The 24,311-nt window shown below is 37.1% G+C and overlaps 1 protein-coding gene across 3 annotated transcripts; it reads left to right on the top strand.

Moving 5' to 3' along the window:
- Nucleotides 1–428: 428 nt before the first annotated feature.
- Nucleotides 429–14,533, top strand: FAM174A (family with sequence similarity 174 member A). Of its 3 annotated transcripts, XM_062599799.1 has the most exons (4): nt 429–709; nt 7,897–8,031; nt 12,429–12,489; nt 13,972–14,533. In XM_062599799.1, the coding sequence occupies exons 1-3, from the start codon at nt 429–431 to the stop codon at nt 12,457–12,459; spliced, it is 447 nt and encodes a 148-aa protein (XP_062455783.1). In that variant the 3' UTR covers nt 12,460–12,489; nt 13,972–14,533. The 3 variants fall into 3 exon arrangements, with proteins under 3 accessions (XP_062455783.1, XP_062455785.1, XP_062455784.1); XM_062599801.1 differs by lacking the exon at nt 12,429–12,489; XM_062599800.1 differs by lacking the exon at nt 13,972–14,533 and having other exon boundaries at nt 12,379–12,466.
- Nucleotides 14,534–24,311: the final 9,778 nt, after the last annotated feature.

The raw sequence follows: 24,311 nt of genomic DNA, 5'->3' as shown, positions 1-24,311 counted from the left end.
ACATAGTTTATCTTATTTCTGTGTAACTATTATCGCTGTATGAAATTATTAACAGCATAGTGTAATGTCAATATGGTATTATAGTATCTGTGTTATTAGATATGATGGTTATTACTAGCTGGGTTTGGGATTTGACTGGATTTAGACAAAAAGCCCCTCCCAGTCACTGTGTTTTACAGCACAGACCCGGCCGCGCGCGCCTACCACAGCGCTAACGGCCGCCCGCGCGCCCGCCTGCCCGCCGCGCATGCGCACCACGTGACGCCAACGGCCGGCGGCGAGGGGCGGGGCGGCGGCGGCCGGCGCGTCCATGGCAGCGCGGCCGCTTCCGCTTCCTGTGGCGAGGCGGCGGCAGGGCCCGGCCGCGCGTAGGCCGCGCCGGGCGGCGAGGGGGGCTGCACCCGCGCCGGGCGGGACGAGCGGGCGCCATGCGGGCGCCGCCGCGGCGGCTGCTGCCTCCGCCCTGGCTCCTGGCGGGGCTGCTGCTGGCTGCGCGGTGCGCGGGGGCGGCGGCGGCCGCCTCCCCGCGCCCCACGGGGACGGCCGTCGGCGCGGCGGCGGAGGCCACGCGGAGCAGCGGCGGCGGCGGCCGCCTGGCCGAGGTGTCGGCGCCGCCTGAGCAGGGCCAGCCCATGACGCAGCGTGCCCTGTCCGTGCTCGTGCTGGCCAGCGCCGCCCTCATCGTCTACTTCGTGATCCGGACCGTACGGTGAGGGCGGGCCCGGGGCGCGGAGAGCCGCGGGGCGGCGGTCGGGGCAGGCTCGCAAGGGCCCGGCGCCTGCCCGCCCCTCCAGACGGGCATCTCCCGGCCCCCTGGGATCTGCCCCTGCCCCCTTCCTAGTTTATTCGGTTTTGCGAGCTTTTCTCTCGCTAAGCTGCTGAAGTTGTCCATGTTTTGCAGTAAATTCCTTTTTTTTTTTTCAGTGAACATTGTATTCCTTATGCAGAGGGCACTGAAAAAGCCCGTGCTACTAGAAAAGTTGCATTTACATTGCCCTTTGAAATTACCGATTGCATAACTGTGCATTTTTCATACTTACAGTTACCTGTTATAGTAACGAGATAGGTGTTTGTCTCCTTGTTTTACTGTCCTTGAGGGTCTCGTGCTGTGAACCTTTCTAGGCAGGGCCCAAATGAGGAATTATGTGTACGGTCTTGGCATAAGACTTTAGTGCACTAAGGTGTCTTCTGCATACTTTTTGTAGTAGCTGAAGTTACTAATGGTTTAGGTGATGAGTACTTTCATCCTGCTGATGCCAGAAAGGTAGTGGGAAGCTGGTGCTCTGTATAGAGCACTTACTAAAGCACACAATCTGAGTAAATGAGGATAGCCATATTTTTGCAGAACTTCTATAGCTTAGCCTTGAGTAATCTTAAATCTTATTAGAGTGCCTTTCATTAATACAGTCTTGAAGCAGGGTTAGTGATAGCATATCTCAAAGGAAACTGCCCAATTTTTTAACTAAATGAAAGCAAGGAGAGTATTTCTGGGAGTTCTGTCATCCCCTGTTACTCTTAATTATGGAATTTCAAGTTCTGAGTAGTTTTCTGCAGAAGGGGAGAAAGAGAGGGAAAAAAAAACCTCACTGTAGAGACTGGGCAAAACCCATCTCATCTACTGACATTATTTTCTAGATAATTAGCAATTATTCGGCATTCTGCATATGGCGCTAGGAAGGTTACTATTCTGCATTTGAAAATGGAGTGCTGTCTCCTAGATGCTATGTAGATAGGAAAGCTAAACCTTATAAGTATATTGTTCTAGAATTCTGTGATACCTTTCATGAAATTTAGAACCTTTAACATGGATGCATTCTTATCATTTGGTTTTCACAGAGAGAAACAACTTCATCTTAATGATATGAATGTTTATGAATTGAAAGAAGAGAAACTGAACTTACGTGGTTTACTGATTCTGTGAGGGAGATAAATATTTGTAGTCAAGGTTGTAGCAATATTTTTTTCTGTGATAAATATATCCTTCATCTCTGGGGAGAACGCAAAGTTAGATTCAAGTTGATGCTTTGTTTGTGTATACCTGTATGATTAAAAAATCCTGATGCTTACATACCAGAGTTGTATAAAACTCAGTTGAGAGCAGAAACAACATAATTCCTTCACACTAATTCTGGTAAGCAGAATCCTAATCATTCATAGGTATGTTTTGCCATGATCTGAGTAATCTCATTATACAGCAGAGATGAGACTGTCTGAGGTCAAAGCTTATGCACTGTGAAAACAGTACTGTTGAAATGTAGAGTAACTCAGGTCCTGAGCTACTAAGAGTGAACTTAATCTGCACTACTTGTTATCAGGATATTTCTTCAAACAAATGTAACTTGTTCTAGAATTGTGTTAATTTGCTTATGAAGTTGTTGTTCTTTAAAACTTTATTAACATCTAATTGCACTTCTTTGTTTAAAAGGACATTTCCCTTAAAGCTTCAGTAGACTTTCATACAAAATTGAGGAAACAAATATGTAATTGCCACAAATACTTTCAATTCAACTTCTTGAAGTCCTTTCAAACAAACTCTCTAAATGAGCACACTACTTCATCATGCTGGAAGCTTTATTTTTTTAATTTTTTTTTTATTTTTTTTTGTTATGAAAAGAATACTGTTAAAGCATCTGGTCCATTTTTTTTTGTTATGAAAAGAATACTGTTAAAGCATCCGGTCCATTTTATGTGCCCCGTTAAGACTATGGACAATCAAATAAGTAGTTTAACAGTTTACAAGATTAAATGGTAAAACCCTGCTGCTTCAGACATTCACGTGTTTAAGTGTATGCACGACTGATTTTGTTAGTGGTGCACAGAAATATTTACCAACTGAGCACCAGTCCATTCTGGGTTCTAAGAGCTGCACTTAATAAGTTTTTCTGGTTGGAAATGATTGACTTAAACATTAAAGAAAGATCTGCAGTAGCCAGGGCCTATCATAAAGCTCTCTTGGCACCCAGAGAGGTCTTTGAAGAAATGTTTTGGTTTAAGCCTTGAGTGTTTGTAAAGTGTACTTGTGAAGATTCTTTAGTCAAGATGTAAAGGATGTTGGGGAAAACTTCTCAAATATTTGTCTTCCTCTCTCGCATCTTTTGTGTGACATTGAATTAAAAAAAAAAATTAAGAAAATCCCCAAACTTGCCCTTTTTTTGTTTTTAGGGAACTATTTAGTTTTTTTAAAAATTTTTTTATTTGCTACTGCTTGTTTTTCCTTTTGTATTATAGACCACTTGCCTGATCCTGTATTTGTATAGGAGCAAGTGTATGCCTTTAGTTCTTCAGGCTTTTGGGGATAATGGGAAAGCACAAGTGTAGAAAATGGAATGAAATGGCTTTTTTTCTTTTTAGAGAATTATATAGTGTGTTACTTAATTTGGCATGCTAAGCAGGACATGTTCCAGTATGAATTGCTTGTCATGGTTATAACTTAAAACAAAATTCCGAGAAGTTTTATTTATAATACATTTTGGAGGGTAATGACTGAATTTCTTTAATGAGTATAAAACCTGTAGCTTGCAATTGTCTTGCACGGAAGAAAGACTCGGTTAACTTTCAAGGAATAACTTTGAGAATACTTTCTTTTTTTTGTAATTGATGTAATTCATTGTTCAGGAAAAATAAATTTAGTTAAAAGTATGCATTAAGGAGGAATGTGAATTAGCTGTACTATATTTCTTAGCATGTGGAGGGAAGAAGCTTCAGTATAGAAATTTCACTACAGTGGGTTGTCTCTGGGACAGTTAAATCTCAGTGCTTTCCCACAGACCATTACCAAACTCTTAAATGATATATTTGCTGAAATAAAAGCATTTCCCATGAGTTATCCTCCTATATGAAAGTAGTCTCTCTTTGTAACTGTTAATCAAAAATGTTAAGAGTTTCACTTTTTAAAAGGCACCTGGTGATTACATAAGTAATAATTGTGTTTGTATTGAAGAGATTGGGGAGCTACAATTTCCTTAGCAAGACTTTGTTTAAAGCCTCTTTGACTTGCACCGTGAGTGTCCTTGCACCGAGACAAATTGGGTAATATCATATAGCTTATTTGTTCTCCTTCTGTGTAGGTAAAAACAATTCCAGGAAGATGTCATTCTGTGATAACACTTCTTTTTAGGGTGAGGAGGGTTTTAGCATTAAGATATATCCATGCTAAGCTTGCTGTTGTGAGTGAATATGTCATATATCATGTGTGTGGTTGAAATTCTACATGTGTTTTGTGATTTCTGGTCAATCTTTTGTTTGCACAAATCAAGAAATTCTATTAGATCAGTGCTATTATACTTACTGGTAGTCTTTTTAAGAAAAGGTACTGTTGATAATCCTTCTGGAGCAGACTTCATTAACAACTCTAAAGAAGTATGACTTTATCCCAGCCTTTTAGCATTTGGTTCATTTCTTGAATTTGCATGGCAGGTTGTATAATGAGGAACTCCTGAAGTTTTTTAGAAAGCAGTTATAGTCTAGATCTAGATGAGCAGAACTAGCTGTACTCTCTGATTATTAGCATTAAAAAGCTATCATGTATAAGAAGAAAATCCATTTTCTTTTTGTCTGGCTAGGTTTTTCTCTAATGCATGTAGTGTTCTTCACTCTGTCACAGTCTGAGGAGGGAGCAGATTGTTTCAGGCTACACTTATATCCCCCTTATTCAGGGTTTCACTGAAGGAAGGCGAATGGTCCATGGAGGCTGCTTAAGTTACACCAGCTTATAAGCAGCCATTATCCCACAAACCCTGTGACACTGTTCTGTGCAGATGATGCATGGAAAGGTTCTTAGAAAAATACTCCCACGGTTACTAGGCTAAGTAGATTTTCTGGACTGAATTACAGACTAGCTTTGCTGTGACCCTTTTACTTTGTATCAGATTGAGGTAAGAATCCTTTTAAACTGCCTTCTGACTTGAACAGAATTTGCCTCTTCTAACTGAAGTAGTGTTTGACACTGAAAATTTCCCATTTTCATGAAATAAAGATCTGTGTGTTGATACATAAAACTCAATCAATGACTGGAAAAGACTTTGTCGTAAAATGAAAATTCCTTGACTTAAATCTACCTTATCCTTGTTTTGTTTTGTTTTTTTGTTTTTAATGATTCTCTTGCCACTACTTGGTACAGACATTTTCAGTAGAGGTTTGTACTTGATGCATTAATGAGCATTCAGAAATCTTATGGTTATGTAATTGAGAATACGTTTTTGTACAGGAAATTTTGGGGACCTAAGCTAACATCTAACTGCCCAAGATGAACAAGGATTTTGAAATTTCTTCCCAGAGTCTTTTTGGGAACTGTATTCATCCACCTGCCCTCTCCCCAGGGCCACACCACATTTAGACATGCATCTATTATAAACATCTATGCAATCCTTTTAACTTTAGTCTTTTGACTAATCTATTATTCAGAAGTTGTCATATTGCTAGTAATTCTCAATTTCTCAAGAACATTTGTCTGAATCTATAAATTTGGGACAGTCTAGTGATGATAATTTTGCGTTATTTACAACATGGACTCTTGCTATCACTGACTTAAGGCTGTTTTCAACTCATAGTAGAACTTTCCTTTTCACTGTTATGAAAAATAGTATTAAGTTCTCTAGTGAGATTGACAGAAGTATTTTGACTATACAAATAGAATGAAATGCCTCTCCTTCATTTACTGTTATATTTGTGTTCAAAATAGTTTCTAATCTGTTAGAATATCCAAGAGTGCTTCTCCTAGTACTGATTGTGTAGCTCCTAACTTTAATAAAAGCAAAACAACCCCCCAATATATATGAAATAATTTTATTTTTAATCACACTTTCTTCTTAGACCAAAGTTTTCTTCTGCTTGATACTTTGTAATACACAATTTCTTCTCTACTTTGAGAGCTAAAGACCAGACAAAAATAAATTGGAAAGAATTTGAGCTTGAGTTAAAAGGTGAAATTTGTGTGTCTGTCTAATTAGCCTTTGCTTTTAACAATAAAGTTAGATACTTTGAGTTGTGCTGCAGCACGTGCCTGGCAGCCTTAGCCTTTTGGCACGGCAGTTGTAGCTGTCTGAAATCAGGGTTGAGAGTGGAGGAAATGAACATGATGATTTCCTTCAATACTATCTGAAGTTGGAAAACTTTGAGGAGAAGCTTGGATTTTATACCCTGTGCCATCCTAAAGCAGTTAAATATTCTTCTCAATTCCAGAAGATCTTATTTACTGGAGTAAATGCTGTTGTGTGTTCTTCTGAGGTTGCATTAGTTTGTAAAAGTGGATGCTTCTCCACATCATACGTGAGAAGAAAATCCTTTGAGAATAGACAGAATTCAGGACAGAATCTGAAGCTGTGAATTGAAATCTCACATTGGTATCTCTTAAAGGTGGTTAAAGCTGTGCCCCAGTGTGGAGCGGAGTGGTGATCTTTACATAGTCCTCCTTTAGATTATTAGCTCCTAAGTATCCAGTTTTCAAGTTTTTGAATTGCTGTGAATACCTTTCTTAGGCACCTAGCTTGGGTTTTGTAAATTCTACTCCTGGAGTTTCTAAAATTAAGTTTTGCAGTTACCAGTGTTTGTGAATTTAGCCCAAGATGCCTAGCAAGCAATTGGTTTTTAAAATAACTTGTTTTTTTTTTCGGTCTAACAGCTTTATGTAGCTGCTGTTTTCTAAGTATACGCTAGCTATAAGTGACTCCGCTAAGCTTTCTGTAGAACAGACACCTTTGCATGCTGTGTTGATGGTCTGAGTTCCTGATCCTCAAAGACTCAAGCAATGCATATTTGTTGCATATAGAAGTAGTTCTGTGAAGCTAAATGGATCTACGCAGTATGTGTGTGTGGGGGGGAAGGGGGCTTATGTGGGACCAAGGACCAGCGCCCAGAGAAGCCACAGAATGCAATAAGAAAAGCAGATGCAAACAAAGTGATCTGTGATAAGCGCTGCATCTTAATTTTATAAATCACTTCATCTTTCTTGTACGATAATATTGGCTGCAGGTTTGTTTCTTTTCCAAAGTGTGGAACAGCCCTCCTACGTCTGAGGACATGAGGTTGAGTATGGCAGAATAAATAAAGGAGAAATACATGTACATTTTTTTTTTGCCGTTAGAAATTTTTTTTTGAAGTTAGGAAATTGACCTCTATTCATTTCTTGATTGCAGTAGCAGTGACCTTGATGGGCACTGAATATCTACTGCATGTTGTTGGGTTTTTCTTCGTCATGACCTTGTCTGAAAAAGCTTATTTTGCCCATGTGTAATTTTTTGGCAAGGACTTGTTCACACTTTATATCTAACTTTTAAATAAGTTGGCATATATGGTAAGAGTACATTCATAGATAAGCTCTACAAAAGAGATCTTTAGGTTTTGCAGATTCAGTTCTGCACATTACTGTTATTGTATGGATAGTTTGACTCAGTTACTCAGTTAATGAAATTTTATTATCACTTGTGAAGCCTTTTATAGGAATAAAGCGTGATGACAGCAATGGCTTGTTGCATCTCTGCTACAGTTCTGTTCAATTCTGTATTTGATTTGTGTTACTTCTTCGATAGAGAAGCATAAAATATCTAGAGAAAATGTAAAAATACAGTTTTCCTCATTCTCTAGGATTTCCGACAAGCATGCTTTTATGTATTTACTTACCTGGCACTTGTGTTTATCTAGCAAGTGCCTAAATAGCCTTTTTGTATTCATTGCAGTAATACTGTGTAAAATTGCAGGTGACATTCTTGTTGGCCTCAATCATTTCTTGTAAATTCTTGACCTCTAAGCTAAGAGTGCACTCTTTACATACCCTAATTAAAAAAAAAAAATATGGTCAGTATCAATATATTTGTGTTCTAAGAAACAGTTTTCTTATGTTATTGGAATAGAAAGTAACTGAGAATTTATAGAACTTAAATGTTTTAAAATACATTTCAGGCTCAGAAGACGAAACAGAAAGACCCGAAGATACGGAGTTTTGGATACAAACATAGAAAACATGGAGTTGACTCCATTAGAACAAGATGATGAAGAAGATGATACAACACTATTTGATGCCAATCATCCTCGAAGGTTTGTATATAGAAGCTGAATATACTTCTAGTAATAGAAGTGCAGGAGTGTGGATGAGGAGCAGTTTCCCCGGGAAAGCTCGCTACCATGTTCTGTATGCATGTAGTTGGAGAAGGGCTGTCAAGATCACTTGATTTTTAAATTGGCAAGAATTTAGTGGGCGAGAAGATAAACTTAGTGCTTCAGCTGCTCCTAATCTACTGCAGAACACCATTTTTCTTCAGCGTGTGAGTCCAGAGAGATGGAGAGGAAGGTAGGATGTTTTTGTTAAAAAATACAGTGTCATTACTGAAGCTTATCTTGAAGTCCACTGCTAGTTTTTACATCTTTTATTTTCTTCTTGGAGGCTCCTCAGTTCTTCCTGAGCATTCTCTCCTACCAGTTCCACTTCTAGCAACTTCGTTCCACTTTTGCTTTGTTAAAGTAATCAGCAGTTGATTATGATCTTGCACTGAGTTTTAGATTTGGTATTGCTACACGGAAAGGTTTATATTTTTTAGTCACATCTGAAGCTATCTAGATACAGGAACAATTTGTTCTGTCATCTTCCACTTAACTATCAGGATCTATTTTTTTTAAAAAAAGTCTTAAACTATTTTTTGCAGATGTGAAGATTTTGAACTTTTTAATGTTAGATTTAGGTTTCTTGTGTGTAGATAAGGTGTCAAGCTTAAATGCATTTTTTTTTTTTTTTGGTAAAATCTGAACTTTTTTTCTGTTTAAAAACTCCTTGAATTGAGACAAGATGCTTTTAAACCCTTGTCAGCTCCTCTGGGGTTTGAGATTGCAATTCAGACTTAATAAAAATAAGTATTCCTAATTGAGTAATTCCCTCAGGCTGCACATATAGAGATACTAAGCCTGAGAGAAGATTTGTGAAAATGCGGAGTATTACCAAATACTGGTAGTATATAATCAATATATACTCAATAAAATATATATATATAATCAAATGATTAATCTTAATTTTGCTGGTCACAATTGGTAACTGACTCAACATTTCTTACTGTGGAATTGAATTAAACTTTCAGAGTAACAATTCACAAATGCAGTGCATGGTGCTCCAAATGAATGAAAAGCAATGGAGTCGTAAGCCAGGCTGTTGTGCTGTTTATCAAAAAAACCCAGCTGTTGGATGGTAATTCTGGAACTTAAAGTGAAAGGTTCAGTCTCTTATATTTAAGATAAAATTTTTTTTCATACTCACATGCTCAAATCTGTGAATATTTTTATCTCCAAAATTAGTTTTTCCTTAGTCTGTTTTCTATACATTATAAGAAGATAGCTGGAATATCACCACTAACGCATATTGGAGAGTCCTGTGGCATTTATGGTTACCTTTTGGCAATAATATTGTTCCAGTATAAGTGATAAAGATAATGTAATAGGTAATTGCCATGGTATATCCAGAAAATTTGCTGTTGTCTTTTTCTGGATGTCATTCTTTTAATGTATATCTTGTAACACAATATACTTAAACATTGAGGTATTTGATGACCAGATAATATAATACTTACTCCTAAATGTATAGTTACAGGAGTATTGAACAGCTTTTATCCTATGAATGAAAATGGTAGCATAATTTGTCCTCACTAACATTTAACACAACAGTATTTTATTTGTGTCATAAAGGCCTCTTGATACTTGTATATGCTTATTTGGAGATTAAACAAGCTTATATTTGATATTAAACTTCAAGGAGCAATATGGCAAATTACATTGCTGTTGACCAGTATTTTATCTAAAGGATGCTATACCATTAGATTAAATAGGTATGTATATGCAGTATGTCTTCTATTGTAATAAGTAGTATAGCAGTCTATCTTATGAATTTATGTAGGTATTTTAGTTTGTTTTGGCTGCTTTTAACTTTTATTTTACCTATTGGAGATTTTGGGGGGCGGGGGGGGGGGGGGTTATATTAAGCTTTCAGATACTGGCATGGTAGCATGTGTCCTACTGCCACATCTTTTACCTTAAGTTGTTATCCAAATTTAATTTACATTTTACAGATAAATCTAAAATCCATGGCTTGAGGCATACTGTGTGTTAAGATAAACAGTCTTGTACTTTTAGTACTTTATTAACCACTTTACTAACTACTAGAAGAGCCCCAAACAGCTGGTCATTTTATCTGGTTTTTTTTTTTTTTTTTTTTTTTTTTAATTTCCTCTTTTAACTTTTCCTAAAGTTCCTTCCTAGAAGCAGGGAAGATCCTATTGGGAAAGATGACCAAAATATTATTAGAGATTTTCAGAAGAGCAGATTTCTTGATACATGTGTTTTTTTGTTTTTTGTTTTTTTTTTTTTTTTTTTTGTTTTTTTTTTCCAGTGTGTTTCTTAACACTTGCATTCCAGGGGGGAAATTTACTTTAAAGAAGGTGATTTACTGTAGAAGTATCTAGCATATATCTAGTATTACTGCTATTGGCATTAGAGAGAGGTCATGTCACATCATTTGTGGTGTGAAGAAAAAAAACACAAGACCCTCTAAACAGCTTTTTTTTTTTTTTTTTTTTTAAAAAAAAAAAAAGTCGTATCACAACTTATGATGTAGCTAAAGCATGTAAAGCAGTACTGTTCTTATCTGCTTTATGTGCTTTTGTTACTTGGGTATTTCGTCCTTATCCCTAAAGGGATGAATGAGGAGGAAATGAAAGTGGAAACACTAAGGACAGAAGCATGGTTTAGACTGAGGTGTTTTGGTTTTATTTTTCCTGTTTTGCAACAGAAAACATGTCTGGGGGTGATGCTCTGTGTGTGTGTGTGTGTACATATAACACATCATTAATTGCCCCCAAAAAGTTGTAGAATGCAGAACCAAAAAAATAAACCTGACAGCTTCTAAAATCTAAACAGGACCACACCAAAGATCCTAACTAATGTGTTTATTCAAGGGAGTAGAGAATATTTCCCCTTCTGAATTATTGGAAACTCATTGTCAAATGGGGTAACTAGAAGATGATGCTTATCTAATAGTCTTACGATTTGCCCTACTTTCTGTCTCAGTACACTACACTTTTGTTTTTTGGTTTTTAGTTGAAATTCATTTGCTTTATGTTCAAGAAATTAACTTGTACTAAATTCAACTCTTTACAATGACAGACAGCAGACTTTGAACTTCATTTGCCCTCAGTTGTGATATCTGACAATTTTCACAGCGTAAAATAATGTTCTGTTAAAAAAAAAAAAAACCAAAAAAAACTATCCTATGTTCAAGATACTCAGTCTCTCTTTAAATTTAAAGTACTACAAGGAATCATCATTTTGCTTTGCTCTACCCAACAATGTAGAAATATTTAAAAGAAAATTATTGATTCAGTCTTTTTCAAAAATAGTCTTCTAGAATGCCATATAACATAAGCAGTTCAAGTACGTTATCAGTGTTTCATTTGTCTGATGATACAGGTACTGTCAGAGAAATCAAGCCTGTATGTTAATGGATACTGTGTGTAAATCAGGAACTGTGTCTCTTTCAGCAAAGAGCTTCTTCTAAATATGTTGTATTTAATTAAAAAAAAATGAGAAAATATGTTTCGACTGGTGAAACAAAACCTGATACACTGGTCTGAGTCATAGTCCTGGAAAAAGTGTTTGTGTTTGGGGTGGGGCAAGGGGGGAAGTGGCACATACAATATTTGAACATGTTGTACCCTGGAGTACCTATATAAATTGATGTGGCATGGGCATACTTTTATTTCTGTTTTGAGGGGCTGTGAAAAGGCCCAAGGTTTTATATATTGAAGAAAAGCTGATAGTGTCAACTTCTGAATCAAGCTCTGCAAGAACAGAAATTGTATCAGAGTATCTAACCACACTTTCAACAAGTGTTTCTGTTAACTTGTTGAGGGAAACTGACTAAACAGAACAGATCTTCAGAAGAGAATAACCATAGTAATAGAGAAAGAAAATGTTACTGTTTCAGGATAGCTCAAAAAGTGCTTAAATGATCAAAACCATTATTTTGGTAGTAGGAGCTTGAGAAAATAAGTACTTCCAGTTATGTTTAATCAACAAGAAAAAGTGAATGTACTCTGCTATGTATACTGAGAGCTTGCTACATTCTCCTGTATGGGAAGAAGCTCTCAATTTTACAAGTTAATTTTTGAAACAGTGTATAAGAAAAACAGAGCTGGACATTGTCAGTCCTTCCCACAGACATCTGGGTGAGCTGCTGCCTGAAATGCTATCCAAACCCTACACAGTGATAGCACAGAGAGAGAAGTTTGAAAATTAGTGTAAAATACTTTAGAAAGAAATTAAAGTCATAATTGGATAGTTTATTTTTTTCCTCATTGATTTCTTCCCCGTGTTGTAACTAAATCTTTTGCAAATCCATCCCTTTAGCCATCTACATTAAAGCTCAATAATCTGTCTTCAAATTATTGCCCAGCCAGAATGACCAAAGGGAGTACAAAAGGCATGTAAGAACACCGACACACTGAGGACAACTTGATGGTAATGATACTTGGATATTCTCAGTAGATGTCATAAGCTTTGTCCTGATGTTTGCAAAGATTCAGAGCTTTAAGTTAGCATAAATATGCAGTCAGGCTTAGAGCAACTAATTGGAGAAATAGCAAGAGGGTCTTTGGTTATTGAATTCAGTCCTGTACTGTCACAGGCAACCAGTATCACTGTTTTGCTTAACTGCAGTCAAGAATGAGCTTATTTAGTTAATAAGTTTCTTGCTGTCTTTACTCATAATGGAAGACATTTCAAAAACTAACCACCAGTCACAGAAAATGAGGCTTCTAATCTACATGTTCTGGTCAGTTTGTGTTTGTTACACATAACAAATTATATAAATGTTGTATGTACTAATAATTGTCTTTTCCTTCTTTCTCTGACCTGTTCATATACTGCAGTATTTACTCTGCTTTCACTTTTCCTGACTAAACCAAGATCTTTAATTAAGGTGACAACTGTACAGCACTGTCCATGTTAGAGATTTTTGCAGCTAACTCAAAGCTAGCCTATAAAGTCCATATAATTCTTTACAAGACTGGGCAGAGATACTGACTTCTTTCCTGAAATCAGTAGAGCAGTATCAGTACATTGTTGTGCTGATTTGGTTATTACTTCCAATTTTGTTACTGTTTCTTTCAGAGCTCTATAAAAAATCTCCAGTGTCCTCTGCTATAATGCAGATTAATTTAAGTGTCTCCTCATTGTCCTCATCTACGTAGCTGTTCTGTGCTTCTTTTAAGTTTGAGGCATCTTGAATATGATTGTCGTTCAGTAACATATTACTAGATACCAAAGTTTGAAATTCTAGTCTTTGGTTTCCCACTATGCAGCATGACCTTATATTAGCTGATAGAGTATGCTAAGATCACATCTTTGTTTTTCAAAGCGGTCTCATACTGAAAATTTTTAGTCCTCGTTAGATCACTAGGTGTGCTTAACATTTGCTGTACTGCAAAGTGTGAGGTAAGGCATATATTCTGTGCAACTTGGTGTTTGTGATAGCATTCCAGTTATGTCACCAAAGCTTGAACAGGAACTCATGAGGTTTGTAAGTTCATTGGGCTTTAATCTTTTCATTATTCTTACAGATTGTACATCTCACATACTTGGATTTAAAAAGTTAAAAAAAGCAAAAAACAAAAAACATAGGATTAGAAGTCTAAATTAAACTTATTCTACTGCACATAACGTACCCCTATCTAACCCCTCTATTTAAAAAATATATCCAGTATGGAAACTATTTTTGAAAGTACTTGCTCTCTCAGAGAGGGTAGTATAAATGAATGCTGTTTTATGACAGTTTGTCTCACTTCATTAATATTATAACTACAATTTTACACAGGTGACTTGAACAATAAAATGTTGTGCCTCTGCTTTTATTGTCTTAAACTTTGGTCTTTAAAAGTGTATGCTAAAGTTTCACTTGAAACAGGGCATTTCAAATTATTGCATGTGTTTCTTCTGTTGCAGATAAGTACGTGCCTTTCAATGAAAGAACTTAATCATGAAACTAGAGAAAGAAATTACTTTACAGGAGGAATAAGAACCAAAACAGCAAGAGGGTATGGAAGTTGGGAAATAATTTAAGTTGTGTATATTATGGCATCCTTAATTTGTTGCAATAAATACTGTACCAATTTGTTTTACCTTTTTGTATATATAGAGAATTCTAAATGTAAAGCCTAAGGAGCAAGTGTGCACTAAAACCAAAACCTACTTGGAAGCAAGATTACTTCTAAAACAGGGTATTTCTTTGCTTGTTCTAAATCTCGTATGCCATTAGTGTGGTGTACACCTTTTTCTACAGTAACTTGGAATGTTAACTAACTTTTTGCTGATGTAAAATTGTAAGTAAACGTAAGTAGCATAGCCTCTGTGAAATCTTCAATATTGTTGGAACTTGATTTTAGTTGAGGAGATGCTTTACCCTTTACAAACAAAGCCAGACTACTGTCTTTTGTGTTAAGATTTTTTTAAACTGAATTAACATATTGTATGTAAACTAAGTGTACAAATAAAAACGTTTACAATGTTCCTAGCATTTAGTGTCATACTTAACCTGTTATAGATACTAAGGATATGACTTGATATGAACTTGTTACACACAAATGCAGTATGTTTGTGCTGTTAAAATTACTGGTTAAAACCATAAAGTAATTAAGTTCTGAGGGCCATCTTCAACTGACGTGAGTAGACGTTGACTCACAGACTTCAGGGCCCTATTGGTACGTGCCACATGGTGTCAGTGTTAAGTCCTATGGTCAGTGTAGGGTTCATGCCTTCGTGTAAGCTTGTTCACTCTTGTGCTCTATTTAAAATGTAGAACAATAACACATCTCTGCCATTACTCTAAAATGAAAAAGTGACATCAGAAGCACTTGTTAGTGTGAAGTGTGTGATTAAAATTCACTTTAATGCAGTTGCCACCCAGCAGTTAGCTTTTTAGCTGGCACCATAAAACTTAAGAATTTGTAAGACCAAAAGTTTTGGGGTATTTTTTTTGTTTTTCTAACTATCATAGTTTCTACGGGAGTCCTACTAATGCAGATTAAATGTTCAAATTCTAGTACAGTACTATTATTGCATAGATGTACTAATTCTGTGTGTATGTATATAGCTATATCTATTTATATAAATTGTGTGTGTGTATATATATATATATATATATATATAGATATATATATATATAGTATCAAGGTATACACTTGCTAGCAGTATTTGGTGGCACTATTTGCTGAAAGTCCCTGCCCTATGGGATATAGGGGGATTATCTTCCCAGAGTCTTCAGTCTTTTCTCACTGTCTGTGACCAGAGTAGGAATGCCTTATTTCTTTCTGAGGCCATTTCTATAATGACAGGTAACCTGCTATAAAGGCATTTTTTTTATCCCTATACCAGCTACTAAATACCTGTGGTTACCCTATGCCTTTAGTAAAACATTGTCGCTTTACCCTAGTAAAAGTTCAGCTGAGGTCTCAAGTTCTTCTGAATTCAGCCGATGCCGAACCAGCCGCCCAGAGTAGCATTTATCTACAGTTTGCCCATGTGCTGCACACTACTGGGAAATGTATTACCTTTGCAGTAAATAAAAGACTTTAAAAATGAGGAGGAAGTAAATATGAAAAGAAAACAAAGCAAAACAAAAAACAGCTCATTCTTGGAGAGGTTTAGCTGAGGAATCTAGAAACATTGTCAACATACCTGTGGCTTAGACTCCAGGTGAGAAAGCAGCAAAAAGGCTGTGTAATAGAATGGAAAGCATATTGCACCTTGTCGAAGGACAGCTGTCATTGTTAAAACTAAAGTAAAGGACTTTCTTAAGACTTTTTCTAGCTAGCTGCCACATAATAACCCTAGTAATAAAGAGCTTGTCTTTCTGACTTCCTAGAGTTAGCTGTTACAGTCCTGTAACTGAATGAATTACACGCACTGAATGTGTCCCGAGGAGCTGTTAGGTGTGCTAATGATAGATGCTTGAGCTGTTTATTACACACGTAGAAATGCAGATGCTCATGTGTCTTCTGTAGACAAACCTAGAGATTTTGCCGGAGGAAAAACAAAATAGAACAGATTAATTATATTTCAAAGCAAAGTACATCTGGGGGAAAAAAGCTAAGATTTCCCCCAAACTATGTACTACTTGTGTTGGTACCTCCAAAAGTACATGAATCTATCTTCTAGGGTAAGTGACTGTAAGCAAGTCATCCAGCTGGTACTAAGTTGAGACAGTTTTGTTCTCTGATAACATCTGATACTGTGTGGTCCATGGTGCAAACTTCCTCAGTATTACCCAGACCATATCCAATTCAGTAACTGAATTGACTCTGGCAGATTTGATGTCTGCGAAAGCAAAGATGCTGGTGTTATACCTCTCATATTCTTAAATCCTAGAAATCTGCTCTTATCCGCTCCTGTTGATGTATGCAGCGCGATCAGTGATACTTCCAGTCGTGGCCGAAAAACTGTTTTCATGGTAGCCTAATAGTTAAATTCTTTCAAAAATTTGGGACCCTTTTGGGGAGGATCCAAAAGGCCGGTAACTGAGCTATATATCAATTGAACTAGTACTTATATCAAGTGTATTTTATATCAAAATATAAAGTGATAATTAACTTTTAAATGTACAATTGAGTAGCCACATATGGAAAGCTTTATTCCCTTTTGAGTCAAGAAGTTAATAGTTGGTCAAAGATGGGATCCAACGTGCTGAAAAAATGCTCGCATCTTTTAAGATGTGAGGCAGCCCAGATTTAATGGGAAATAAGTTGCAGGTAGTAGATTTACTTGATGATTTGAATTTGTGGGGAGGGAAACTGAGTGTGAATAACGTATTTGGAAGACTCCTGGAAAAAGGCTAGTAAAAGATGACTTTAAAAACTTCACCGTGTTAAAGCTGCTAGGGATTATCTGTTATCGTTTTGAGTATTCTGTGGGATTTTTTTTCCCACATAAATGAAATTCCAGACGTAATATGTACAGGAGTACATAGTTCCTGCCCAAATCTCAGCAAATTAGTTCAGTGCATCTAAGGGGTAATGGAGTGTGTACCTGCCAAAACTTTGAACTGATTTGGGAGTGAGAATTTCATGGGTCAGAAAACAGCCAGGAAAGCACTCTTTTATGTATGCTGACTGAAATCATACCTGACTCACAAGAGGAGGACTGAGCTGCCTCTTAGATTTAATATAGACGGCCATTTATTGCAGGCCTCTTGTCATGCTACTGCTGGTGCTGGTGTTAGAAGTTGCTCGATGCTAAACCACTGCAAAAGTGACTGAGATCTCTCCAGAGTACTGTGCTCTGATCTGACTTTTCCTGATTTCCCCCTCTCTCCGTCCATAATTGCTCAAGGGGGTTGCAATCTGTTCAGTTTCCTTCTTGAAGCGTTATAATTTTAAGGCACAGTAAAATGAGAAGTTTTCTTGAACTCAACAATCCAACCAGATAGTATCTTTAAGATTTGGTTTTATTGGCAGATAAAAATGAGATTCTTAAATCATAGTATCTTTTGAATCTGTGTTTTCATGCACTCTTTGATGTGATGGAAACAGTATTTTTGTAGACAGTATCAGCCAAAAACTTCAGAATAGCAGATGCTTAGGTCAGTGTGCTTTGCACAATATATGGCTAGAACAAAGTCTCAGGTCAAATACAAAATTTATGCCAAAGATCATTTGAACTGTCATTTCAACTAGGCATTTTGTTTATTGATCTTTTCTTCCTGAGTCTCGTTCTCTGTAATAGAAACGAGTTCATTCATTACTGTTTCAGAAAGTCTATTCCCTATAGATAAAAAAGAAATAATAGTCACCCAAGATTTTCAGCTTTTATATACATACACCTGTATATTTTTGTATACACACACACACACACACACTCATACATGTATATACACATATATGTATAGTGTCAGTTCAATAGAATCTAACTGGATCATGCCTTGTACAAAGAATTGTTCATTTCTAATCAACAAACTCTGCTGCTTCAAAAGCTTTTTCTTAAAAAAAAAAAAAAAAAAAAAAAGTTGTTATAGGTAAATGGTCCTTATCAGATTTTTTATGAAACTCCTAGTTTTAGGCTTTTTAGATTGGTGCACACACTTTTGCAAGGGAGTGCTTCATTCGGAAGCCATTATGCCACAAATGTTTTAGAACCTGGAGGGTCCTGAGGGGACATGTAATGTGTTTGCCCTAATCTTACTCTCTTGAACCTGCGTTGGTCACTGTCCAAGAGAAGATGCTTGACTAGGTGAATTCAGACCGAATACATCTGTTCTTACTGATCCCAATGAAGAATCCAAAGGTCCCCATCATTCCAAACACAGAAAACAGTTTATGATGGCATACAATAAACCTGCTAATCCAAAGAAGAATAAACATACATACGTACATTGTTTTGATGCCTCTGAATACTATTCTTTAAAGGATGAAGATTATTTAGGTAAGCTGAGAAAAATCTAGTTCAAATCTATACCAATCCCTTCTAGTAGATTGGTATCTGTTTTTTTTTATTCATGTCTAACCTAAATCTTTTTAGTAATGTTAAGTCTATTACACTTCAGCTGTAGTGAATGCTTTAGTGAATGCTTAGCTCCCTTGCAACTCTGCCATGTCTTCTCCAAACAAAACACCCTCAATTCTTTCCTGTTAATCTTATGTTATAGATATGTAATCCATTACATTCTTTTTTTCTGGAAATGGACCAGCTAGTTCACACATTACATGAACTGCAGTATCCAAAAGTGAAGACAGTATATGCTGTCTATGAGACAACAGTGTTAAAAAGGTTTACGTGTAATATCAATATACCTATACTGTTGGTATTTCTCCCATCCTTAGCTCTGCATAAGATCACTGTCGGTTTTTATTGGAAGAACTGAAGGGGAATAAGATGTCTGCACACTTTGTCCGTTCCATGTGGTAGGTAGCACGAGGTAAAAGACATGTGATCTACCCCAAAAGCATTGCACTGAAAGTTTTTAGTCAAAGTGTGCTCTTAAATGGGAAAAGTATATAGCTCTGGAACATCTATTGTTTAATAATATTTATTAAATATAATATTATTATGTATTGCATCTGAGGATATGACAATGCTGGATCATGCAAAGAAACCAAGCTAGAAATGAGCCAACTTTAATACTGAAAGCAGCTTATCTGCATCAGCTCAGTGCTCTATCTGGCTTAATGTGCCCTGTTTCTTATCTGAATCAGCTTATTCAGTTAGATCCAGTATCTTTGTGAAGCACTGCTTCATGCCCTGTAGGGCGAGTTTTCAGACAACAGTAGTTAGAGAAGAGTAAGTAACCTCTTTTTTTTTTTTTTTTTTTTTTTTTTTTTTTTTTTTTCTTGGTGCTGCAACACTTGGCCTTAATCACTTAGGCATCTTGCTTGAGTGCTGTATGCATGTTTGCTGAATCTTCCTGTAACAGTTCTCATCTTTCAAAAATTTAGCAAGTTAACATTTGCCTGTAGGCAGAGTTCTTACCCAGAAGAGATGGAAAGAGGCAGTCAGAACTCTTAATTATTGGTAGCTCAGTGATTGGAGGCCTAAGCATAATCTCAGTGATTTGCATTTGATTAATTTTCTGAATTTTATAGGTACTTAGAGATAAAAACCTTTTTCCTTCTTCCACTAACCCAAATGAAAGAAAACATGCTAGTCAGCATATTTTCTGCTTCTGTGTGTTCTTTCTGAATAACTGTTTTATTGGTTTGGGGCCTTAGATTTTATGGCAGCATCAGAACCATCCAGCAGTAGAAACTAAATATGCAGAAAATAGTGTCTTAAATATGAATAACTAAAAGTATGTCTACACTGGAGGCTGGAGCTTTCTTCAACCCAAGCTAGAACGTGACAGCATTAGGAGGAGATGCTGTTCACTCCTACAACAGGAATGATAGCAGGGCTTATTTGCTTGAGCAAAACGCTCAAGCAAATGCTTCTGGTGTTTCTGGTTCCAATGTTATATGGTCTCCACTAACATGATACAAAATGCCTTAGCTCCAGTGTGCAGTATAGATTTTTATCTAAGATGTCTATAGTCTTCTGGATGTAAACAGCACAGCCTAATTAAAATTTTAATTGATTATCTTGGCAGCTATAGTTGTTGCCTTATCTTTTGAAAAAATCCATAAATTCACTTGATTTGATGCATGTTTCAAGAAAATGAAAGCTAAAGTAGGATAACTGCAAAGAAACTGCTCAGTTTTAAAATCTGTTGTTCTTTATTTTGCTATTTGAATATAAATTATGTTATTTTCAGTGCAGATACATCTGTCTTTAGTACCTGTGAAGATATTTTCCTCAGTTTATAACAGTGGGTACTGTGCTGCCCATTTGCATGGTTGGATACCATATAAAACTATAAACAAAATTATTTGTAACACTGTATTTTTTAGATGAAACTAAAAATTCCCAGTATTAGATTCAGTTCTGTCTTCCTTCTCAAACCATATAAAAATCAAAATTCTGATTAAAAAGTGCAGGACTTAAAGGCTGTTTTTATTTCTGTTTCAAAGTCTAGGACTTTAGCCACAGAGTTCTTCTGGAAAAAGAAAATTTTAGGATTGAAGATTCAGACCACTTACTCCGGTAACATTGCAGTTGTCACTGTTCTGTCAACTCAGCTGTGTGTTGAGTACAAGTGATGTTATCAGGCTCTGTAATAAAGCAACTCTGCTCAATACTTCTTATGCCAAAGCACGAGACTTGCTTTGAATACAAAATTTTAGAGCTACGTCGTGCTGAAACATTTGGGATTGCCTTTTGTTTCTCTTCTCACCACAAACACACAAGTTCAGTTTTGGCTAGTGTACATGCTGTTCCCCAGTGAGCATATACTCTGTATGTAGCTCTTGACCAACAGGACTATTACTGTTGGTTAACAGTTGGCAGCTATGGACCATAGGTTGACCTATCTTGACCATTGTTGTTTATGCCAGCAATGTCCTTTGCGCACCCTTCAGGATCATGCCTTGTCAGCACATCCCAGAAGTCCCCATAGTCATGGACTATGTGGGACTATGCACTGAAATACTGAATACTGAAATACTATCTCCCCTTAAAAAAAAAAAAAGTAGTATAAACAGGATATGCAAATCCTCTCAGGTGTAAGTATGCCTCTCTTCCTTGCTTACAGAATCACGAACTAGTTGAGATTGGCAGGAACCTCTGGAGATCATCTCATCCAAGCGAAGGACTCTGCTCAAGCGGAGTCACCTAAAGCAGCTGCCTAGGGCTGTATCCAGTCAGGTTTTGAGTATGTCCAAGGATGGCGACTCCATAACCTCTCTGGGCAACATGTTCCAGTGCTCAACCACCCTCACAATGCAAAAGTGTTATATTCAGGCAGAACACTTGCTACTCACTTACTTGCACTTACTGCCCTAGCAGCCAGGATCCATTCAGTACCTAAGATGTTATTTAATCCAAGGAAGATGTCATAGAAATGAAAAATATATACTACAACTTTGCTGATTTGGCTATATATTTCTTGCTTTCTTGTGCCAGCTTAGAGTCTAAAAAAACAGACTACTGAAGAAAATGCACAGTAAGACCAAAGATGACTTTTACAAGTGGTTGGTGGCTGTAGAGGGAAGACAGCAATTTCTTTTGCTTCATGCACAAGGTCCTGAAATACTGATGGAAAGCCAATATTCAGGCTGTGTTTCAGAAGTGGTATTTTGTTACAAACGATAATGAAAAGAGCAAGACTCACAAGCTTTTATCCCAAGAATAATTCTGGAAAATGTCAACTGATGTATCTGGCACACAAAGCTCCTCCTATCCAGAGGCATGGTCATCAAGACAACAGTCAAGATCACTGTTGGTTGAATGGGAGCTGGTCATTGTAGTGTGTGGTCCTACTGCAGCCATCAGGTTGGAGGGGTTTGCCATCCCTCATACAAACTACAGAGCATGCAGCAGATTATGGCAATCCTGGCAATGTAGAAGGCAGTGCTGGTTTGTATGGAGCTGCCTGAAGGCCAATTCATAGTCACCTGGCAAAAGTTAAGGACCAATTAAATTTCCAAAAATTATGATGATTGTAAAGAACAACTTTCGTTTGCAGAGCAACAGAGGTTAGGCAGTGCTGCTGATAATGTATCCTTGCACCGTCATGTCCTGCGTTTGAAGCAGGGCTAGCTTATCACAAGTGACAGCGGCTGAAGTTCTGATATACATCAGTATTGTGTCTGCAGCCAGCATTCTTAATGTAAGTATACATAAATTGCTTCTACTATTGCCATTTTACCATACTCCTCTTCTGTTTATAACAGCATGTGCCCTGGTCCATCCATGGGCTGGCACTACTGGAGCTGCCATGCCTCCTGAATTCTGCGGGATTGCACCAAACAACTCAGGTGGCGCCACAGGCCTTGGTTATGATTACGCTGACAGTGCAGTGCCAAACTGCAGTGCTGCACATCCCTTGGAGGTCAGTGTTGCCTGCTTCTGGATCAGAACAAGAGCCCAGATTGAACCAGTTGCTGTTCTGAACTTAGCAGCAGCTCCTACCACTGGAATATGAAGGTCGTCTCCTGCACCCTGAAATTGGAGGCTCATGGGATCAACCTGTGTACCTGGAATTTTTGAAACACATAGGTTTAAAACATGCTATCTAAAACAGCTCACGCTATCCAAACAACTACCCTCTTATTCTTTTTTCCGGATAAGATTGTTGCAGTTTCAGTAGTTATACCTCTCATCCTTGACCAGATGTTGCTAAAAGCTGTACTTTTAGTAAAAAACTCTGTTCTCTACCTCTGCCTTGTAGATCACGGTGTGCTGCACTATATTGACCCAATGAGGTTTGTGTGGACACTGAAGCGGAAAGGCAGACAGCTCAAAAAAAATCATGCCTCCGTCATGCCTTAAATCATGGTTTAAGAGTTTCTGTTGTGGTTTATTAGCATAGATATGAGTGGGGGACTCTGATCTTGTCATGTGGGATATTATGTAGATAGAGACGAAGCTCTCCAACCTAAATTACTGCTTGGGAATAACGTGGCAGACTGATGTAGATGTAGTCACTCAAACCTGTGCAAACAGACCAGTGTGTAAGTCACTGCTTTCTCTTACTTATAACACATAATTTTCACAGGTGAATGCATCTGGACAACCAAACTCATTTTGCACAGACATAGCTTCACACAAGCAGCAGATAATAAGATTTTTTTTTTTACTTCAAGCCTAGATTTGATGTGAAAGGACAATCTAGACATGACAGTTTTATATCTCACTACAAGGTATTTAATTCCCACTTTAGCAGCTAATTGAGGAGGATTCTTCTACATTCAACGCAAGGTACTAAGAGGAGAAACAGTTTAGTTAGTTACAACCAATGTACCCTTTAACTCCCAAATATGTGTGCTACTCACAGATTGGACTTGTAATATCCTTATTACGTAGATACTAATACATTAATGTAGATAGTGATTAAAAAAATATTAAAGCAGTCAGTCATATGCCTAATTCCCACAGATGTGAACTGGATTTAGCCTGCAGCTAGCAACTCTGCTCAGCTGATACCTTGCAGCACTGTAAATTACAGTAATGAAATTCCAGTCTGGATGGGTAATATATCTGGAAAAGTCAGGTAACAGCACCATGCTACTGGAAAACCATTCCCTATGTGAGTATGCAGACACAATACCCTGTTCTTTTCTATAAATTATACTTCTTTTAGTAGTGCTAAGAAAAATTCAACAAACCACAGAGTTCTGGCATTTAGATGATGACTTTCAACACACAAAGAACCTGCAAGCCACTTTCATCACATGTGGAATAATAAATATTCAGCAAGTTGGATGCTTTAGTGTTGCAAGATGGGGATCACTCATTCAACTTAAAAATGGCAATTACATATTTAATGCCTGTATACACTATTGAGAATTCAGATCATTCAGAGAATTCAGATAAGTTTAATACAAACTTATTAAACCTTATTCTTTCTTACATTTTGTATTTAATTTAAAATGTAACTGGCTTTCCTTTGGCTTTCCTTGTTATTTTCAAAAAGAAATTCCTTTACTTGAATGTCTTTCCTTGATGTGAGTCTAAGATGGGCATAAATCTTTACATATCTTACAAAGATTTACATAGAAATCTTTACAAATCTTTGGCCATCTTACCGGTCAGAAATTCATTTTTCCCTTTTCTACTGTTTCGTGTTTGCTTAGAGTAACAATGCTCTGTTTTACAACCCCCCTTTCTTTTTATCTTAACGGTAAAAAACCCAGCAGATCTCTTTTAGTTGAGAAGTGAACGTCAGTATCTATATGGGCAACATGTCAAAGAGAAGTTCTCTG

Source organism: Rhea pennata, chromosome Z, assembly GCF_028389875.1.
Source record: "Rhea pennata isolate bPtePen1 chromosome Z, bPtePen1.pri, whole genome shotgun sequence".
Taxonomy (NCBI): Eukaryota; Metazoa; Chordata; class Aves; order Rheiformes; family Rheidae; genus Rhea; species Rhea pennata.
Note: the sequence above shows the minus strand (reverse complement) of the source record. Positions and strands in the feature narration are given on the sequence as shown.

What these genes read in the sequence shown, in the direction of transcription:
- FAM174A (XM_062599799.1), top strand. Translation starts at nt 429, where the DNA reads ATGCGGGCGCCGCCGCGGCGGCTGCTGCCTCCGCCCTGGCTCCTGGCG. An exon ending in TTCGTGATCCGGACCGTACG is followed by an intron (nt 710 to 7,896) that starts GTGAGGGCGGGC and finishes AATACATTTCAG; the next exon opens with GCTCAGAAGACGAAACAGAA. An exon ending in GATGCCAATCATCCTCGAAG is followed by an intron (nt 8,032 to 12,428) that starts GTTTGTATATAG and finishes TTGCCCAGCCAG; the next exon opens with AATGACCAAAGGGAGTACAA.